Source organism: Lathyrus oleraceus, chromosome 7 (genome assembly GCF_024323335.1).
Source record: "Lathyrus oleraceus cultivar Zhongwan6 chromosome 7, CAAS_Psat_ZW6_1.0, whole genome shotgun sequence".
Classification (NCBI taxonomy): Eukaryota; Viridiplantae; Streptophyta; class Magnoliopsida; order Fabales; family Fabaceae; genus Lathyrus; species Lathyrus oleraceus.
In genome coordinates this window covers 404,312,995-404,334,268 of record NC_066585.1, presented here as the reverse complement: position 1 = coordinate 404,334,268, position 21,274 = coordinate 404,312,995, and the positions used below count along the sequence as shown (strand labels likewise).

The 21,274-nt window shown below is 37.2% G+C and overlaps 1 protein-coding gene and 1 non-coding gene across 4 annotated transcripts; one reads left to right on the top strand and one right to left on the bottom strand.

The window, feature by feature from the left end:
* The first annotated feature begins 9,457 nt into the window (after positions 1–9,457).
* LOC127108700 (small nucleolar RNA R71) lies at positions 9,458–9,564 on the top strand. Its single transcript, XR_007796222.1, has one exon. It is a non-coding gene; the product is annotated as a small nucleolar RNA R71 (small nucleolar RNA).
* A 6,125-nt stretch (positions 9,565–15,689) lies between these two features.
* LOC127102733 (transcription factor MYB114) lies at positions 15,690–19,572 on the bottom strand. 3 transcript variants are annotated; one of them, XR_007794726.1, is made up of 3 exons: positions 18,968–19,572; positions 18,398–18,872; positions 15,690–15,911 (listed from the first exon to the last, which is right to left on the bottom strand). XR_007794726.1 is itself a non-coding variant. In XM_051040074.1 (2 exons), the coding sequence occupies exons 1-2, from the start codon at positions 19,098–19,100 to the stop codon at positions 18,475–18,477; spliced, it is 531 nt and encodes a 176-aa protein (XP_050896031.1). In that variant the 5' UTR covers positions 19,101–19,572; the 3' UTR covers positions 18,273–18,474. The 3 variants fall into 3 exon arrangements, 1 of the variants encoding a protein (XP_050896031.1); XR_007794725.1 differs by lacking the exon at positions 15,690–15,911 and adding an exon at positions 17,733–18,198; XM_051040074.1 differs by lacking the exon at positions 15,690–15,911 and having other exon boundaries at positions 18,273–18,872.
* Positions 19,573–21,274: the final 1,702 nt, after the last annotated feature.

Sequence of the window (21,274 nt, the reverse complement as noted above, 5' to 3'; positions counted from 1 at the left end):
AAGGTACCAAAAGGACATGTGAACGTTGTCTTTTCTTGGTCATCAGGATGAATTGGTATTTGAAAGAAGCCTGAGTAACCGTCCAGATAGCAGAAATGAGAATGCTTGGCTAGTCGTTCTAGCATCTGGTCTATGAATGGTAAAGGAAAATGATCTTTTCGGGTTGCTTTCTTTAGCTTTCTGTAGTCAATGCATATTCTCCATCCCGATTCAATTCGTTTGGTTATAGTTTCTCGTTTTTCATTTTCGATCACTGTTATACCTCCTTTCTTTGGTACTACGTGTACAGGACTGACCCATTTGCTATCGGATATAGGATATATGATACCCGCCTCTAATAATTTCGTTACTTCCTTCTTTTCTACCTCACTCATGATCGGGTTTAGTCTCCTCTAATGTTCCCTAGAAGTTTTACAGTCTTCTTCTAGCATGATGCGGTGCATACAAACAGAATGACTTATCCCTTTAAGATCGGTGATGTTGTATCCTAATGCGGTTGGATATTTTCTTAAGATATGTAGGAGTTTTTCGGTTTCAAGTTTTCCTAGGTCTGCATTGACTATCACTGGTCGTTCAAGTTCTAAGTCTAGGAATTCATATCTCAGATTTTTGGGAAGTGTTTTCAGGTCGAGGGTTGGTTTCTTAAGGCATTGCGTAGTATTCGATGTTATTGCTAAACATTGGTTCAGTCTGTCTTCTACACGATAGTCGGGCAAATCGTCATTTTCTAATTCTTATGCATTCATCAATGATATCCATGAAGTAACATGTGTCTTCTATTGCAGGTGCTTTCAAAAATTTGGAAAGAATGAACTCAATTTTCTCTTCTCCTACTTCGAAAGTGAGTCGTCCTCGTTTTACGTCTATGATAGCACCGGCGGTTGCTAAGAAGGGTCTTCCCAATATAATGGGGGTAACTTCATCTTCTCTTATGTCCATAATTATAAAATCGGTGGGAATGTAGAATTGACCTATGCGCACGGGAATGTTTTCAAGAATTCCTACGGGATATCTAACGGAACGATCTGCTAATTGCACAGACATTTTAGTTGGTCTTAATTCTCCCATTTAAAGTTTCTTGCATATGGACAAGGGCATAACACTGATACCGGCTCCTAGATCGCATAAAGCTTTGTCTATGACAAATTTTCCTATATGACAGGGTATAGAAAAACTACCAGGATCTTTAAGTTTAGGAGGCATATTGATCGGTCACCATTTCCATTGAATTCCCACCGTTAATCCGACATATTTTCATCACTTTGGTAAGATTTATGTTTGTTTATAGTTGCTTTAGAGTCATTTATCATGTTTTGTTGGTTTGGTATCGCATTGCATTCGATTACAAGTTTATGTCAAAAAGATCTCTTTTATGCTTCGTTTGGTAGTGTTATTGTTACAGGCCATTGCACAGGTTTAAAAGCATTAATGGTGAGGTTATGGATACTCAGAAAGGCAAAAATATGAAGAGACAGCAGGTCAACACGGGCACCCGTGTGCTACAACACTGCCCGTGTTGTTGATCAGGCAGAGCAAAATGGGAGAAGGAAAACAGAGAACAACACGGGCACCCGTGTGGTGACACACGGCCGTGTTGTTTAAAACAGTGCATTAACACGGGCACCCGTGCGAAGGAACACGGCCCGTGTTATTGCCTCTGTATCTTGGTGTGAAGATAATTATCATGGAGAGCAACACGGGCGCCCGTGTGTACACACACGGCCCGTGTTGTTGGGCGCGGCTAGGAAACCTCAACTTTTGATTTGTGAACCTATTATGCTCATTAAGGGTAGTTTGGACCTTTTGCTTGGAAGAGATTCATCTGAAGCTATAAGAAGGCTTGGAAGAGAAAGGAGAAGGGACTTTTGGCGGTACGAAAGAAAACACTGCACAAGAGAGATAGCTATTCCGGCGGATTCGAAGACGGCGAGATTCAAGGGCTTCGACCATTGAAGATCAAAATCCCCTAGTTCGTTGTAATGTTTAATCTCAATACTATGCTTTCTTTGAATACTAATAGAGGCTAAACCCCCTATGTTAGGGGGGTGGTCCTGATTTGATTGTATGTTATGAATTTGAACAAATGATTTCCTTATTGCTATGTTACTTATTTCAATTCAATTGTGTGATGTTATTATGCTTTTGTATCGGACAAATACAAATTGATCTATGACTATCAATAATAGGATTGTGATTGTTAGGGTTTTCACACAATTAGGTTTATGATTGCATCATATAGGACTAGTAACTGTTGTAAACCACCACAAACCTTGATATTATTTATGATTAAAACCAATGATTAATTGAATGGACATTTGAGTAAGAATTGGTAGTTTACTAGTTTCTTCCTTAAGGACTTAAGGAAGAACATTCGGAGGTTAGGTAATTGAATGTTTCATATGTATTAAGGAAATCTTGACTGAATTCATAACTGGTTAAATCAACCACTTCCCCTAGCATATTTTATATTAATCAGTTATATTTTACTGTCTGTTGTGTTTATTGTTAGAATTCCAAAACAACCAAACCATTATCTTTTTGTTCTGATAGAATCAAAGTAAAATAAGTATTTCCTACGCAATCCTTGAGATCGATACTTGGAGATAAAACTCCTTATTACTACATCGGTAAAAATAGTACACTTGCTATTTTTGCGATCAAGTTTTTGGCGTCGTTGCCGGGGATTGCCAAAATACATATTTTAATTTCTCTTCTATCAAAATTTTGTTGCTCGTCAACCAAAATTTTATCTGTGACAAATTTGTTATTCAATTCTAATCTTTGTATAACTTGTTTATGCGAGGTAAGGCCTCAGCGAATTTTTCTTTTGACGCAGATCCAGAAAGAACTCTTCACGCTAGACTGAGACAAGCTAAGCGAGAAAAACTGGAATTAGCAGAGAAAGCAGGGGAGGAAGTTGTTTTAGTGCACTCAGAGAACTCAGATTCCGACGCGGAAACAGTTCCTGAAATCATGGCTGCAAACCCACCACCACCACCACCAGAGAGACTTCTCGGTGACTATGGTGGAACCAACACTCCGGGTGGTCGTATGATAATTGTAAACCAACCGGTCAATGTGGAACAATTTCAGCTGCATCCCAGCACCATTAATCAACTCGAAAGGCGGTCCTTTTCTGGAAGAGTGAATGAAGATGACAACAAGCATCTGCAAAGGTTTTTAACTATGAGCACAACGCTGAAAATTCCTGGACATAACGAAGAAGCAATCAGACTTCGTATGTTCCCATTCACTTTAGCAGATGAAGCTGAAGAGTGGTTATATTCCTTACCTGCTGGTAGTATCACTACATGAGAGCAGATGGAAACAACATTCTTGCAGGAATACTTTCCCGCATCTGTGTCATTGCGGAAAAGATATGAGATCCTAAACTTCAAGCAGAAGGAGGGTGAGTCACTAGGAGATGCCTATAAAAGATTCAAGAAAATCCTAGTGGCTTGTCCTACTCACAACATGGATGAAACTAAGCAAATGAAAATGTTTGTTAATGGTCTTCGAATTCAAACGAGACAAATCCTTGATTCAGCAGCTGGTGGCTCAGCTAACTTTGCAACAGCCACCGGTATGAAGAAGATAATTGAAGCAATTGCCTCAAATGAGCATCTGGAGTTGTATGATAGGGTGTCAAGCAAATCTGCAGTAATTGATTTGAAGCTTGAAACAAACAAATAGGTAAAAATTGAAGAAGCAGTTGCTGCAGAGGTGGAGAAAAGGTTGAAGGCACTAAACATAGGTGCTCAGAAAGCGGCTCTAGTGCAACAGGCACCAAACGATGTGTGTAGCATTTGTAATGGACCACACAATACTGTTCATTGTCTTGCAACACCACAGTAGATAGAAGATATCAAGTTTTTAAAGCAAAACAATCCCTACTCCAACACATACAACCTGGGGTGGAAGAATCATCCCAACTTTGCATGGAAGGATCAGATAGGGAATGGGCAACATCAGGTACAAGGTCAATATCAAAACCAATATCAGCAACAACAACAACAAGTCCCAAAGAAGGCAGATTGGGAGATTGCAATTGAAAAGATGGCAGCTCAAAATGGGCAATTTGAAGAAGAGACTAGAAACAATCAGAAACACACCGCCGCATCCCTAAAGAATCTCGAAGTTCAGCTGGGGCAGATAGCGCAGCAACTGACAAGTTCTCGAACACCAGGTTCCCTACCAAGTGAAACAGTTCAAAATCCGAGAGGTCATGAGAATGTTAATACTGTCACGACGATAGAGAAAAAGGATGCTAAAAAGGAAAAAATTATATCACCGAGCGAGCCGACTAAAGAAGAAACTACAAAAGGAACTAAACCGGTGATTAAGTTGCCCTATCCTCAGAGAATGACAAAGAAGGAACCTAGTGAGTCAGACTTGGAGAAATTCATGACAATGTTTAAAAGGATTGAGGGTCATATGGCTTTGTTTGAAACACTTGAAAGGATGCCCATGTATAAGAAATTTGTGGAAGAGGTAATGGCTGAAAAGAAACCAACCACTGAAGAACAGGTATCCGGTAAGGAACAATCTAATGCAAACTCCCTGGAGCAGAACATTCCTAACAAACAAAAGGATCCAGGAACCGTCACAGTACCGTGCACAATCAAAGAAAGAACCTTCAAAAAGGTACTAATAGATTCTGGAGCTAGTGTGAATCTGATGCCATTATCAATCTATCACAGGCTGGGTATGAAAAATATCAGTGATATAAAGACCAATCTGAAGTTTGCGGATCACTCAAGAAAAGATGCATATGGTATAGCTGAAGATGTGCTAGTAACAATAACGGACTTGACCTTCCCAGTCGATTTTGTAACCCTAGATATACCTGAAGATAAGGAGGCACCCATCATCTTGGGTCGACCTTTCATGAAGACGAGTCGATGCAAGCTCGACATGGATGAGTGCACGTTAACCTTGAAAGTTCACAACAAGGAAATAACATTGAATGCTATTGAAGACCAGGAGATGGAGGAAGATACAGAATCTTAGTATCAAGTAGGCTTAATCAGGACATTGAATACTATCAAAGTCTCACCACTGCCAGTAGCCACCCGAAACGGAAAGATTCCTAACACCGAAAGGAAGGTTAAAAAGGAATCGTGGCACAAAGGAGTCCACACTGATAAAAGAGACAACATCCGAGTTGTAGACAAGAGGTGCAACAAGGTTTTGAACCTAAAATACCCCCCATGATAAGGGAAATGAACCGTCGAGCCATGCGACGTTAAACGAAGCGCTTCGTGGGAGGCAACCCACGCGTTTGATTTCTGATTTATTTCATTTTTCTTTTTCTTTGTGTGTGCTAAAATTTTGTTGTAGGGGAGGAGGAGAAGTAGAAGGGCAAAGTCACAAACACCTCAAAATGGAAGGAAACGACACAAGTGCAATAAAACAACATTAGTCGCTGTGAGTCCCCTTTGTATCTGGATTTAAACATTGAGGTAAATGTTTAGTTCAGGTGTGGGGGGGTTTTTCCTTTCATGTTTTATTTCGTTTTCATTTTGTTCATGTTTTCCTTCATCGTTTTTTGCTTTCATTTTTTTTGTGGTTTACTTGTGTGTACAGAGTGATGAGAAATGGTTGGACGAATCCGGGATCAATGGTAGTGGATGAATGACACCCCTCAAACTTAGGTTGATAAGGCACCCTAGAAGTTGATGCAACCTTGAGAAAAGAAAGTCGGACACAATTTGGGGACACCAGACCAAGAGAGCGGTATGGAAAAACCAAGTCAGAAAAGAACCACATAACACGAGGAGGCTTAAGAGCTTGCAAGCTAACCAACATGGTGAGATCACAAAAAGCCAAACACTAAATATCAGCATGAGAGTTCAGCCAGGTATGACTTTATCACTCTGATTTTGCGTATGTCCTGTTGACACGTCACAGCATGACAACACACACTGAGGCAAGTTGTTTGTTTAGCCAGGGCCTTTATAACCATCCCTATCTGTATGTTTCCCTTCGTGAACCCCGTTGAGCCTTAGCCATTTTATTCATCATAAACCCCCTGTTAACTTTTAATCATTCATTTTTAATTTTTTCCATTACTCGGTATGATTGTGTGAATTGCAAGATGTGCAATAAAACTAAGTTTGGGGTGGAAATCTTGAAAGAGAGGGCAAGTGCATAATAAGAGATCATACAAAAAGAAAAATAGTATGTATGTTCCTTAAAAGAAAAAAGAAGGAAAAAAAAAGAGAAAAATGCACTTGCCAAGACTTAAGACTCTAACACCTATAAAATGCTCGAAAAATTTGAGTAGAAAAAGAGTCAAAAGAGTCAAAAGAGTGAAATTAACCCCCATAGTATACGTGATGCACGAGAAAAAGAGAAAGAAAAATCACACAATATGACTGCCGAGTTCAAAACCCTTTGTTATCCATTTTTTTGTTTATCCCACCGTACCCAAGCCCCGTTACAATCCAAAAAGACCTCGAAAAGTGTGTGGAATCTGCTGTTGTCGTGACATTAGAATGTATTCAAATTTAAGAGTTTGGTATTGCATACTGTGCTGTAAGTGTACACACCTAACCCTGAGAGATGTTGTGAGTGTGTGAAAAGCTTGCAGGTGACGAGGTTTCTGATGTGGAAATATGGTAAACTGCCTGAATTGGAGAGACCTGAAACTCGATTGGAAAGGAAGAACACAAATTGTGAAAGACTAGGTTGCATTGTGGAAAATGAATTTGGGGGTGACCTTTGTTTGGACTCAATACATCACTTGAGGACAAGCAATGAGACAAGTTTGGGGTTGTGATCGGTCACCATTTCCATTGAATTCCCACCGTTAATCCGACATATTTTTATCACTTTCGTAAGATTTATGTTTGTTTATAGTTGCTTCAGAGTCATTTATCATGTTTTGTTGGTTTGGTATCGCATTGCATTCGATTACAAGTTTATGTCAAAAAGATCTCTTTTATGCTTCGTTTGGTAGTGTTATTGTTACAGGCCATTGCACAGGTTTAAAAGCATTAATGGTGAGGTTATGGATACTCAGAAAGGCAAAAATATGAAGAGACAGCAGGTCAACACGGGCACCCGTGTGCTACAACACTGCCCGTGTTGTTGATCAGGCAGAGCAAAATGGGAGAAGGAAAATAGAGAACAACACGGGCACCCGTATGGTGACACACGGCCGTGTTTTTAAAACAGTGCATTAACACGGGCACCCGTGTGGAGGAACACGGCCCGTGTTGTTGCCTCTGTAGCTTGGTGTGAAGATAATTATCATGGAGAGCAACATGGGCGCCCGTGTGTACACACACGGCCCGTGTTGTTGGGCGCGGCTAGGAAACCTCAACTTTTGATTTGTGAACCTATTCTGCTCATTAAGGGTAGTTTGGACCTTTTGCTTGGAAGAGATTCATCTGAAGCTATAAGAAGGCTTGGAAGAGAAAGGAGAAGGGACTTTTGGCGGTACGAAAGAAAACACTGCACAAGAGAGATAGCTATTCCGGCGGATTCGAAGACGGCGAGATTCAAGGGCTTCGACCATTGAAGCTCAAAATCCCCTAGTTCGTTGTAATGTTTAATCTCAATACTATGCTTTCTTTGAATACTAATAGAGGCTAAACCCCCTATGTTAGGGGGGTGGTCCTGATTTGATTGTATGTTATGAATTTGAACAAATGATTTCCTTATTGCTATGTTACTTATTTCAATTCAATTGTGTGATGTTATTATGCTTTTGTATCGAACAAATACAAATTGATCTATGACTATCAATAACAGGATTGTGATTGTTAGGGTTTTCACACAATTAGGTTTATGATTGCATCATCTAGGACTAGTAAATGTTGTAAACCACCACAAACCTTGATATTATTTATGATTAAAACCAATGATTAATTGAATGGACATTTGAGTAAGAATTGGTAGTTTAATAGTTTCTTCCTTAAGGACTTAAGGAAGAACATTCCGAGGTTAGGTAATTGAATGTTTCATATGTATTAAGGAAATCTTGATTGAATTCATAACTGGTTAAATCAACCACTTCCCCTAGCATATTTTATATTAATCAGTTATATTTTACTGTCTGTTGTGTTTATTGTTAGAATTCCAAAACAACCAAACCATTATCTTTTTGTTCTGATAGAATCAAAGTAAAATAAGTATTTCCTACGCAATCCTTGAGATCGATACTTGGAGATAAAACTCCTTATTACTACATCGGTAAAAATAGTACATTTGCTATTTTTCCGATCACATATTCTGGATTATTGCGCTACACTCAGCAGTGAGTGTAACGGTTTCGCTATCTTCAAGTTTCCTTTTATTAGATATAATTTCTTTTAAGAACTTAGCATATGAGGGCATCTGTGTAATAGCTTCTGTAAAAGGAATTGTGACGTTTAATTGTTTCAGTAGGTCAACAAATTTTTTAAATTGGCCCGCGTCTTTGGTTTTAATTAGCCTTTAAGGGTAAGGGATAGGTGGTTTGTAAGGCGGTGGAGGTACATAAGGTTCTTTTTTTTCTACGGTTTCTTTATTACACTCTTCCTTTTCCTTAGGTTTACTTTCTTTCTCAGTTGACTTTTTAGAGTTTTGGTTCTCAATCCTTGGGTCAGACGGTCCTTCTACCTCTGTTCCACTTCGTAATATAATTGCATGAGCGTGGCCTTTCGGATTAGGTTGGGGCTGTCCAGGAAATGTACCAGTTGGGGCAGCTGTAGGCACTTGTTGTTGAGCTACTTGCGAGATTTGTGTTTCCAGCATTTTGTTATGGGTAGCCAGGGCATCTACTTTACTTGCTAGTTGTTTAATCTGTTCGTTAGTGTGTACATTCTAGTTTAAGAACTCTTTATTGGTTTGCTGTTGAGAAGCTATGAAGTTCTCCATCATGATTTCCAAATTGGATTTCCTAGGAACGTTATTGTTAGGTGTAGATGGGATCGGCTTTTGATATCCAAGAGGTATAGCTGGAGCTTGACTGGGACCTTGACCTGGTGCGTATAAAGCGTTGTTACTTTTATATGAAAAATTAGGATGGTTCTTCCAGTTTGAGTTATAGGTATGCGAGTAAGGATTTCCTTGAGCATAGTTCACCTGCTCTGTTTGAATTCCTGTTAGGAGTTGGCAATCCGTAGGAGTGTGACCTTGAATTCCACAGACTTCGCAATTTTGAGTTACGGCAACCACGGTGGCTGGAGGTGATACATTTAAACTTTCAATTTTCTAGGAAAGAGCATCCACTTTTGCATTAACATGATAAAGGCTACTTACCTCGTACATGCCGCCTTTCGTTTGAGGTTTCTCTATCATTGTTCGGTCGCTTCCCCACTGATAATGATTTTGGGCCATGCTCTCGATAAGTTGATAAGCGTCGATGTAAGGTTTATCCATAAGCGCACCACCGGCGGCGGCGTCTATTGTTAACCTTGTGTTGTACAAGAGACCATTATAGAAGGTGTGAATTACTAACCAGTCTTCTAAACCATGGTGTGGACAAAGTCTCATCATGTCCTTGTATCTTTCCCATGCCTCGAAAAGAGACTCGTTATCTTTCTGCTTAAATCCATTTATCTGGACTCTCAACATACCTGTTTTGCTTGGAGGAAAATATCGGGCAAGAAAGACTTTCTTCAATTCATTCCATGTGGTGACTGAGTTGGAAGGAAGAGACTGAAGCCATCTTCTAGCTTTATCTCTTAACGAGAAAGGAAAGAGACGAAGTCGAATTTCCTCTGAAGTGACGCCATTAGCTTTAACAGTGTCAGCGTATTGGACGAATACGGATAAATGAAGGTTTGGATCCTCGGTAGGATTTCCAAAAAATTGATTCTGTTGCACTGCCTGCAACAGCGAAGGTTTAAGTTCGAAGCTGTTCGCTTTGATTGCGGGTGGAGCAATACTCAAATGCGGTTCATCTTGCGATGGAGCAGCGTAATCTCGAAGAGCACGAGCTGGTTCGGCCATCGCTGGTATCGTCGAAGGAAGAAGATTTTTGAGATCAGGAATTTCGATTGGAGGAAGATTGTTTGTAGCACGATACTCCCGAATTCGTCATAATAATCGGAGATATCGTTCAACGTCGTTGATTCGTAAGTAGTACGGTTCGCCTTGTGAGCGAGTGTGTGGCATACAAATCAATGAAAAAGAAGGGAAAAATAAAATTTGCCTTAGTCTCTATAGCGTAACAGAAGAGTTACGATATCGACTAAATAAAAGTCCTCGGCAACGGCGCCAAAAACTTGATCGCGACTTTATGAGTCTATCGGGGTATTAACTGCAAGTGCACAGTCTAATCGTGTAGTTTTTAAAAGATATCGATCCCACAGGGACTTAATGAATCGATATACCATTTTTCTAGGGTTACTGCGTAAAGCTAAGGCGGATGATACTTAAATGATTAGGGGGGAAAAGTAAAACTAAATTTGGATCTAGATTAAATATCAAATAACACGGATCTTGGTATGTAGTTCGTCGTAATTAGGGAATCAAATCTTCGTTGGTCTTTTTCTTAATTTTAAAATAAGTCTTTTCAGTAGACACTATTAATTAAAAATCTATTCCTCAAACTCTGGCTCTGTTGAATTAGACTATGACTTTATATTTTAACGTACGCTCTCACTATTTCGTCAAATCTAAAATCACTTTTTGAAAATAATAGAATCTATAGAAACTCTTTTTGAGAAAATACTAACCGTTTAAACGCCCTCGTCTCAAACTCTCGCTCTGTTGACTTAGACTATATAATTAAACTTAAATGCTTAACTCTCGTCCTCACATTTAACTTTTAAAAATAATTTTTGAAAATGATTAGAATTCAATTAACCTTATAAATTGCTTTCGCCCTGATTTAAAGTTAATGTTCAATTTACACTGTCCAGTTAAAAGCTCAAACCGTCGTTCTATTGATTTTAACTTCTTTATGTCTTTTACTCTCGTACAAAAACCTTGGTATTAACTTTGTAAATTGAGACCAGAAAAAAGAGTGACTATATTTTGAAATAAATTTAAACCAACTCAGTTTTGATTCCTTTATTCCGCTTACTTTACATACCGATATCTAAATTAATTAGCCGGACATGCTAAACATGCTTAAACAATAATCATGCATAAATACGGCCATATCAAACAAACAATATATATAAACAGCAGCACAGAGCATATGTAAATTAAAATAATAACTCAATTAATTAATGAACCTGGAAAATTACTAGAAATCTTGGTTTTATCTCCTAGCTTCGATGCTCGAACACTCCACCACAAGTCGGTTGGATTTGTTCTTCACAATTCTCGATCAGACAGGAAAGTAAAAACAAGGAAATAAAATACTATGATCTGACATAAGGTTAGATCCAGTAAAAATTACACAATAGTTTCCGGTGTAGAAACTATCGTGAGAAAATAAATTGAATGCTTTGGAAATTAACTAGAAAAGAAAATAAAATAAAATGCTTGGAAATTAGAATGCTAGAAAATTATAAAGCTGGAAAAATATTGCACGGAGAAGAGATGTCAACTGGATCTTTTGAGGTATATTTATATTCATCCATAAAATAACCGTTTCCTCAAAAGTATCTTCAGTAGGGTTCCAAAGTGTCAACGAGTCAAGAGGAAAAATAGGGGAGAACGTCCTTCTGTTACGCACGTCAATGCCAAAATATAGGAGTGGGGTGTGTGACGTCCGTCACACCATGTGTTACGGTCGTAACACTAGGTAAAGGGGCGTGACGCTCGGCACGTGAGTGTGGCGGTCGTCACAACCATTTTCCTTGTTCCAAACGTGGGTTGGGCTTTGGTGAGATGCTTTTCCTAGAAAATCCTCTTTTTGCACCCCTTTTCTTTCTTTTTCACCCATGCTTTAAATAATGATACCTGAAATAAATAATAAGAAAATACCAAGTAATATCGAATAATATAAAATAAATTGAATCAAATAACGATATAATTTAATTAAATCAAGTCTAAAAATGTGATATAGTTTCATGTTATCACTAATGTTGAACAAGATCACCATAAATTAAGCACTGCATTAATATGTTAAGATATTTTGCCGCTTGTTAAAAAAGACCCATCATTGAAGGTGAGTATAATAATATCTCATATTGTCACAAGATATAATTATGCTTCATCTTACAAGAAAGCTTGGATTGCGAGGACAAAGGTTGTTGAACAGGTATTCGGTAACTGGGAGGATTCATACAAAGAATTGTCACGGTTTTTATGGGGCCTAAAAACATATGTACTAGGAAATGTTGCAATTATGGAGACATTGCTAGCATTTACGCCAGAAGGAACCTGTATTGTTGGAAATAGAATCTTTCACCGCCTCTTTTGGGCGTTTGAACCGTGGATCAAAGGTTTTGCATTCTGCAAACCTATTATTTAAATTAATGGAACATGGTTATACGGTAAATACAAGGGTACTTTTCTTATGGTTGTTTCCCAAGACGGTAACAACAATATCTTTCCCATTGCCTTTTCTCTGGTTGAAGGTGAAACTGCTGGTGGTTGAGGTTTCTTTCTTCGATATCTCAGAACACGTGTCACTCCACAAGCCAATCTTTGTTTGATTTCAGATAGACATGTTGCCATTGAGAGTGCTTACAATAACCATGATAACAATATCATGATCCTCCTTCTACCCATGTCTATTGCATTAGACATATTGCACAAAACTTCATGCGTGCAATCAAAGATAAGAACGTTCGCAAAAAAGTGGTGAATGATGGGTATGCTCTAACCCAGCCGTCATTTTAATATTACAGTGATGAAATTAGATTGTCTAATGCAGATTCAGGAAGATGGGTGGATAACATACCAGTAAAGCAGTGGACAAGGGTATTTGACGGAGGCTGTTGATGGGGCCACATGAGAACAAACACTTGTGGAATGCATGAACGGCGCGGCGTATTCAAAGGCATTAGAAATCTACCAATAACCGCTTTGGTCAGAACAACCTATTATAGGTTGGCTTCTACCTTCGCAACCAGAGGTGAAAGATGGAATGCAGTCTTAATGTCGGATCAAATATTCAGTGAATGTTATATGAAAGTCATGAAAGAGGAAAGTATCAAAGCTAGCACACACGCGGTTATAGTCTTCGACCGTCATAGGCAAAATTCCAGTGTACATGAAACAATGGACCATAATGAGGGGATGCCAAATTCATCCTATGCTGTCAAACTAAACAGAAGTTGGTGCTATTGTGGAAAGTTCTAGGCCTTCCGTATTCCTTGATCCTATGTCATTGCAGCATGCACACATACTCCCCAGGATGCTTACAACCATCTATTTGATGTTTACAAGGTTATTACCATCATGAATGTGTATAATAAAAGCTTCTCAGTGCTACCAATGGAGGATTACTGACCTCCATATGAAGGTGACATAGAAACATGACTTTTTGACTTTCTAAATTTCGGCTGGATGTCTAATTGTTAATGATGTTCTGCACAATGATGATTTTTCCTGCGCCACGATTTCCCAGAAAACTATCATCATTAGAAGCCACTTCTTAGGTTGTGGGCTTTCAACTAATGTTACTAACTTTCCCACTACTACTTAGTCGGACAACTGTCGTCAATCGACTGACTCGGAAGGGCCCCTAGAGGACATCGAACAATCTAGTGGTAGTCACCTTTCTATGCTTGTTGGTGAAGAAGTGTTGTACCATTTTTTTAGTCAAGTCTTGGTAGCTGATAACTGATAGTCTAGACATACTCATGTACCAACATAGTGTTACATCTTTGAACGTTCCTGCCATGAGTTTGCATTTCAGGGAGTTGGAAGCCCCGACTATTGACATCTGATTGTTGATTGACATTATGTGTTCCCGAGGATCACTTTTTCCATCAAAGGATGGCAGAGGTGGTGGTTTGAAATTTTATAGGACTTGGTCACCCCAAATTTCTTCTGATAGAGGTTGAGGATCAAACAGTACTTCCTCATCTCCCCATTACTTTGTGCTTTGTGATTGCTACAATGTATGCACACTCTCTTGTAAAGACCCATTCTGCTGACGCAGGTTCTCTACAGTTTCTAGGAGTTGTGCCAAGTATGGAGGAGTTCGAGATTCACTCCTACAAGGAGATGAACCAGACATTGCTTTCCTGTAATAAAATGTATAATTTTTGTGAGGCTTGGGAAAGTTTTACTGAGTCCCCACGATGGACGCCAAATGTTCTTGCTAAACACAATTTGGAGAAACATTCCTGAAGCTAGCCAGGTGAAGCCACACTCATCCTACTTTGTTATGAGGTATTGGTTTCCCCTCTTCCTCATGGGGAAGTCTCCTTTTATACTCATTCATTCATCAATTGTACTTAAAGAGATATCTTTTCACATCCCATGTTAAAGTGGCCCTGGGTAATGTCTGTCGTCTTCCATAATTATTAAATAACTCCTTTTTTCTCACACTACAAAAAGTGATTTTTACCTCGAACGCGAAATGCATAATACATCGGCTAAAGAAGCGAGGTAATGAAAGGCGACATGAAAACTCGCCACTTATCACCTCAATGGAAATAAATACGAGAGGTAAAGTTATATGGACATGGGTTCGAGCCCTAGCAGCTGCACTTTTGTTATTTTCAAAATTATGTTATCTTACCTTTCAGTTTCCAAATAAGACCGAGGGATAAGATTATTTCTGTTTTTTAAAAGAAAATCATTATATGGTTTACCCAAAATCTTACATTTTTTATCTAAAATATTACATTGTTTTATCTAAAATATTACATTGTTTACCCAGAATATTACATTGTTTACACAAAATATTAAAATAAAAATCAAATTCCCCATAGATCTAGATAAAAATCAAATTCCCTAGGTGGGTCAAGATCAAATGTTGGTGCAAATATATTCTCCAAAATTTTGGATGCATTTTATTCTGAAGCAAAACAAAATAATGGTTACATAAATAAAATCAGTATTCAAATATATAATTTTGTGCTCAAATAAATATTTAAGAAAACAAACCTTAAACCCAAGTAATTTTCTGCTCTTACAATCCATCTTAGAGAACTTTTCTAAACGTCTTTATGTTTTAAGCGTTTCATGTTCCATATAGGTTCGATTTTCAATATTCAGCATGCTTTTATAATGGATGTGTCTTAGGTTTCACGTGAATCACTAATGACAGATTATTGAGCATTGATAAACATTAAATGGACGATAAATATTTGTTTAAAGACGTTGAATATAGTAAAAAAAATGCTTAACTATCCCCTTAATCACGATGAAAACCGAGGTGAATAATATGTTTTTGTTTTGAAATTATATTGTTTACACAGAATATTAAAAATACATTGTAAAACTTGTTTCTCAATGAAAATTTTTATTTTTCATGTCCAGGTCTCATGCAAGATACAGAATATTAAAAATACATTGTAAAATTTGTTTCTCAATGAAAATTTTTATTTTTCATGTCCAGGTCTCATGCAAGATGCTAGATATCTGTTTTCCAATGAGAATTTTTATTTTCTGTACTTACAATCCATCCCAGAGATCTGTAGTAGCAACTCATGATCAAATGGATGGTGGTGAATATTTCCTCTCTTTGGGGTTGCCACATATAAGTTAGTCTTAGGGTATAATCAGTTTAATGAGTGTGTTTATAGTAAAATATGATTATTAAACACCTCTGTTTTATTATAAAATCGAGTTTTTTTATCTTCCCCTTTTAACTATCACCTCGGTGATGACGAAAATCGAGGTGAATAATTCTTTTTTTTCATTACATTATTTACATAGAATATTAAAATAAATTGTTTACAACAAATATTTGCTCTTATTACTTAATATATTCACTGATATCCAGATTTAGTTGCATTTCCTTCTCTCTTCTACCTTCTTTGTGTAACTTAAAGCAATAATGACTTTCTGCACTTGCAAACTATCAACTGAGTATTCTTTAAAGGTTGAGCTTCCTTCTTTAACTGAGGGTTATTCCAAAAATACAACAACGAAAACATTAATATCATTATGTGAGATAGATTGCAAGGATAGAAAAAATATTTTGTTCAAGACAAAATAACATTGAAAAAAAATTGTCTTGCAATCCTTCCCAAACAATAATGCTTGCAAGTTTGGGACAGCTTCATATTAATAAGGATTAGAGTAAAATAAATTTAACAAGTGCTTTTACGGTAAGGATTAGAGTAAAATCAACTTACTTGCTCTTTTGTACTTGGCCTATAAAAGATGGGTCTTTAGAAATTCCGAAATATACATTCTAAGAAAGACATAAATCGACAAAGAAATTAGTCTCTCAATATTAGTGAGCAGATAAAGCTTATGAGAAAAAATGGATCTTCTATATGTTTAACTAATGAACCCTTTAAACTTCAGCTCCATTAAGGTTATCTTGAAAACTTCTTGGAATTACAGATTTATGAACAAGAGGAATGTGTTGAAATAGGCCAAATTTTCGAGTTATATAAAAGGCATTGTAATATTTTGCTAAAGTTTTGCTGTTGCTCGTTGAAATTAGGTTGCATAACAAAAATCCCTTGTTGTTAGAATCCTATAACCATTCTCATTATTAGCCACCCTAGATTGGGTGAGTGGTCTTCCTTTCCCACGTCAAACATATAAGATTTCTCACATTTTTTCAGCAAAAAGCAAGATCCAATCAAAATAAATGTATCAATGAAAACAATTAATCCACGGTAGAATATCCAAAATCTCTTGTACCTAAATATCGTGCTAGTATTCTCTAATGATCATCCTCACTTAGGAATCACGTTGAGACATGAACTTTTATCCAAAACTCCAAGAAATATAATTGGAATCAAATTATGAGGAACCAAAGATGTCCGCTCATATCTATAACTCCTAATTTCCCTTTTAACTGAAATAAGATCACATGAAAATAATGGTATAAGGAGGACAAAACTAGAGGGTCCCAAACTATGTTTTGGTTGGATTTCTATAAGGCAACATATAATTATAACTTCTGAACAACTTCCGTATATCATAATCATCTCATAGATACCCCATGTCCTCCAAATATAACCTATGATAACTTCAACCCTAACAAACCATGTTCGATAAGCAACAAATGGACAATAACGATTTATGAATTTGCTCAGTTTCCTAAATGAAGTCTATCAAATCCAAGCGAATGAACACCCAAAGTCAGAAGGTCCTAAGAAGAAAGATTTAGATGTTACATCATTGGTGCAAAGATAAAGAGTGTCATTGTCTAGCATGTGGAAAAGCGATCTAGTAAAGCTTCAATTTTAGTAAAGGAAAAGTTTCATAGATAGTACCCGAGTTCGCATTAGAGAAAATTACAGTCACATCCATGGTTTGAAATTGGGGACCGCATCACTTGATGCGGCCGCAATACTGCAGATGGGAACGACACCGCAACGACAACACACCGTAATTGCGGTGTGAAATGAAATCACATGGAATCGCCGCAACAAAACTGCATCGCCGCCGCACCGGACTGCATCTCCGCCACATCTGACCGCATCATCACCGCACTGCACCGCATCACCGCTGCATCTAGGTATGGCAACGGGACGGGTCGGAGACGGTTTTTACCTCCCTAAACCCAAACCCGAATCCCCAAATAATCCCCGTTCCCCGCCCCAAACCAAAACAGGGATGGGGAATGAAAACCCAAACCCGTCCCAAACGGGTTCGGATTGGGTTCGGGTATCCCCGCCTCCACCACCATTCATTTAGTGAAATCAATTTTTTTTATAGAAATATATATTTTTTCCAAAATAAAATTATATTACAAATAATAAAATAAAACCATCTAAACAATTTCATACATACCTTTCAAATATTTTAAATAATAAATTCAAATTAAAATATCAAAACATTGACCACATATTTAATATTCTAAATTATCAAAAATAAATAATATTGTACATAATGAAATAAACAGGACGGGGGCGGGATGGGTACTAGTGTCCCCATTACCCGACTCATTCCCATATTTTATAATCGGGGAAAATCCAAACTCGAACCCAAACCCAATCAAAACGGATTTTTCCCGTCAACTTCGGGGCAGATTCGTGTGGGTACCCGCGAGTACCGGTTATGTTATCATGCCTAGCTGCATCGGACCACATCACTACTGCAACAAGAAGTCCTATTCATTTTTATATAAATTTGTGTTTGGTGCGAGTATAAAAGTATTTCACACCGCAATGACCGCAATTCGCATCGCAGCAACTGTATTAGCCGCATCCGCAACACCCGCAACTGCAAACGTATTCACAACCGCAATTTAAAACCATGGTCACATTTATGTAGGTCTATCAAAATAACATCAACACTTCTTTAATTTTAAAATATGCATTAAAATCTCTTAAGCTTACATATGTGAACGGAATTTTTTAATAAGAAACTAAAAAACAAAACTTTATAAGTTGATGGAGATATAGAATGGAGGACATGTCACCTTCATATGCGCCGCCAAAAACTATCAACGGTTGATTTTGTGTACGCGTCTAGGAATTTACTAAAGTCATTATCAAGTCAAAAACTTTCATCCATTGATTCTATATATGAATCTAGAAAACCAAAATCATCTTCAGCTATGGAAGAGAATTCACTAGATGATAAAAATGAAGGTAATTGGCTAGTGATGTCTGACATCTGGGAACTAGTTGGAGATCTGGTGGCTATAGTTTCTTCATTTGAGACTGTGTTCATCTGTTGAACTCTCCTCTTATGTAAAGTATGCCAATGGTTCTTCACTTCGTTATCAGTTCTTCCAGGTAACTCAGCCGCAATGACTGACCATCTATTGCCCAGCTGGTTATGCATTCGAATAATCAATTCCTCTTCTTGTTGAGTGAAGTTCCCTCTTTTGATATTAGGCCTTAAATAATTCATCCACCTCAATCTACAACTTTTTTCACATCTCGAAAGACCTGAAATGAAAAACAATTTGTTAGTATATTACACAAATTTTCACAACCATCATAACTACAATTTCATGTTATATATATAGAGAGAGAGAGGTTACCTGCAAACTTAGGGAGTTGACACCAATTCCAACAACCATATTTAGTTACATAAGCAATTAATTTCAGATCTTCCTCAACCGTCCAAATCCCTTTCCTCAATCCACTCTTGTCATAAGAAGGTGTTCTCACCATCTTAATTAATTTCTTGAGAACTCGAAGAATGACTGAGTGTGTTTCTTCAAGGTGAGAGATAGAAAGAACACTCCTTAATTGAATTTATATAGTACAAGGCTTTCAGATCCAAAACGTGTTTCATATACCGACATGTTTTATAATATAAATCAATCATAAGGGTCTTTCTCAGCAGATACTAGTAAACGCTCCTTTTCTTAGTAATACATTATAGTCAAATGTGGTGTATCATTTTCATATAAAAAATGAATTAACAATAATAGTGTCACTATCCATCATACACTAGTTATCTTCCGTGAAGCAAGCAGGAAACAGTCTCCACGCCCTCTACTAATGCAAACACAACACAAAATTACAGTCAAGCCATTATGACCAGGTTGATTACTTTCTGAAATTCTGACCGTTGGTTTGAAAACCATATTTGTTTGTTAGCATAATAATTATACTGCCAAGACATAATTATAACTATTATCTTTATTAAAGTTGTTCATGTTTGGATCGTTGTTCTGCCCACTTGAATTTCGGGTCTTTTGAAGTTAGTTGTTATAAGCAATTTAAAAGATACATCCGTCTTAGAGGCACGTCAGATTAGTGTCACCCAACTAGTATTGACCGTTAGGTATAAAGACTACACAACTTGTTGACAATTGTCCTTTAAGACAAGTGTTACATGGAAAAGGTTTTTGTTAGATGCAACAAGAATTTAATAGAAAATAATTAACAGTATTGAGAATGGCTTGTTTATTCCTTGTGAAATGCAGGAAAATAAATAGGGAATAAAATGAACGTGTAGTAAAAAACTATAACTCACTTCTAGCTAGAAATAAGGAAACAAATTTGACTAAATCAATTCAACAAACTATCCTAAAAACTAGGACTCTTATTTGACTAAAGACTTATCACTCCCTCCTTTGAACTAGACTGCATTTGCAGCTAGTTAACATGTAGTAGTTCACACGCTCCAAGCCTCCTTCTTTGCTCCCGAAATAGCTCCAATTTGAGCAGTATAGAAACGGAAAGCGACACCTCGAGTATCGGATCGCAAAGACTCTTGGCAAATTAACCAAGTATGAAAACAAAACATGGGAGTTTCGATTCGATTTAGAATAAGTGATTATAAAAAGTGATAATAAAAAGTGATTATAAAAAGTGATTAAAAAAAGTAATTAAAATAAGCGATTATAAAATAAGTCAATCTACTGTTTTCGGTTTCCGGTTATTCATTGGTTTTTACCTACCAATTCCCTAAGCGGCTCCGATCTCTACTCAATTCAATTTCGATTGACAAACGCAATAGATATATGATAGATTAATATTCCTATATTCCGAATTAAGAAAACGGATTACTACGATCGTGAATTAAGCAAACACGATTTACAAAACGCAATTTAACGACAAAGCGACGAAAACGGCGATTAATAGTTAGAAATGCAATCATACGAATTTAATCAAAACCATTTCATAAAATACAGATTAAGCAAATGAATTTGATAGAATAGAATTGAAAGAGAAACGAAATTAAATTGATAGGATAAAAACCTCAAAGCCTTGGAAATTCGGTTACAGCAGATTGACTCTAGAAGATTAGTTCCTCTTCATGATCGCACAAAACAAAAAGTTATTGTGAATAAGGTGTGTTTGCTACAGTACCGCGACTTCTCCTTTTAAACAAAATAAGCGTTGCATTTATAATTCAAACTGGGGCGGAAAATCTAAATTCGGCCCAACAAATGGCCCAAAAGAAATTATTTCCTAAAGTACGAAACTCCAACGAATTATTTGAGACTTCTGCACTCCGAATCAGATTTTGGATTCAACACAAACGTTGTAGCTCTTTCTCTCAGCTTTCCAACGCATGTCAGAACGCACAAAACGGCATCTCGTAGCTCAAGTTATGATCCAAACAGTGAACAGGTATCAAATAACCGCTAAAACTGAAAATAGCAAACGAAAATAGATTAAAGGCAATCAGGAACTTAAATCTAAAAACATAATAAAATAGTAAAATAAGAAAAATAAAGTATATAAGTGTCTAAGTACAATTATAGAAGAATGTGCATCAAAATGCACTAATCAAATTCCCCCACACTTGAACTTTTACACTCCGAGCAAAATTACAATTTCAAAACAAAAGGAAAGAAAACAGAGTGTGCACTTCTAAAAGTTCTCAAGAT

Coding starts and splice junctions, on each gene's coding strand:
- LOC127102733 (XM_051040074.1), bottom strand. CDS start 19,100: ATGGTGAGAACACCTTCTTATGACAAGAGTGGATTGAGGAAAGGGATT. Junction 18,873..18,967: donor TCAACTCCCTAAGTTTGCAG/GTAACCTCTCTC, acceptor TTTTCATTTCAG/GTCTTTCGAGATGTGAAAAA.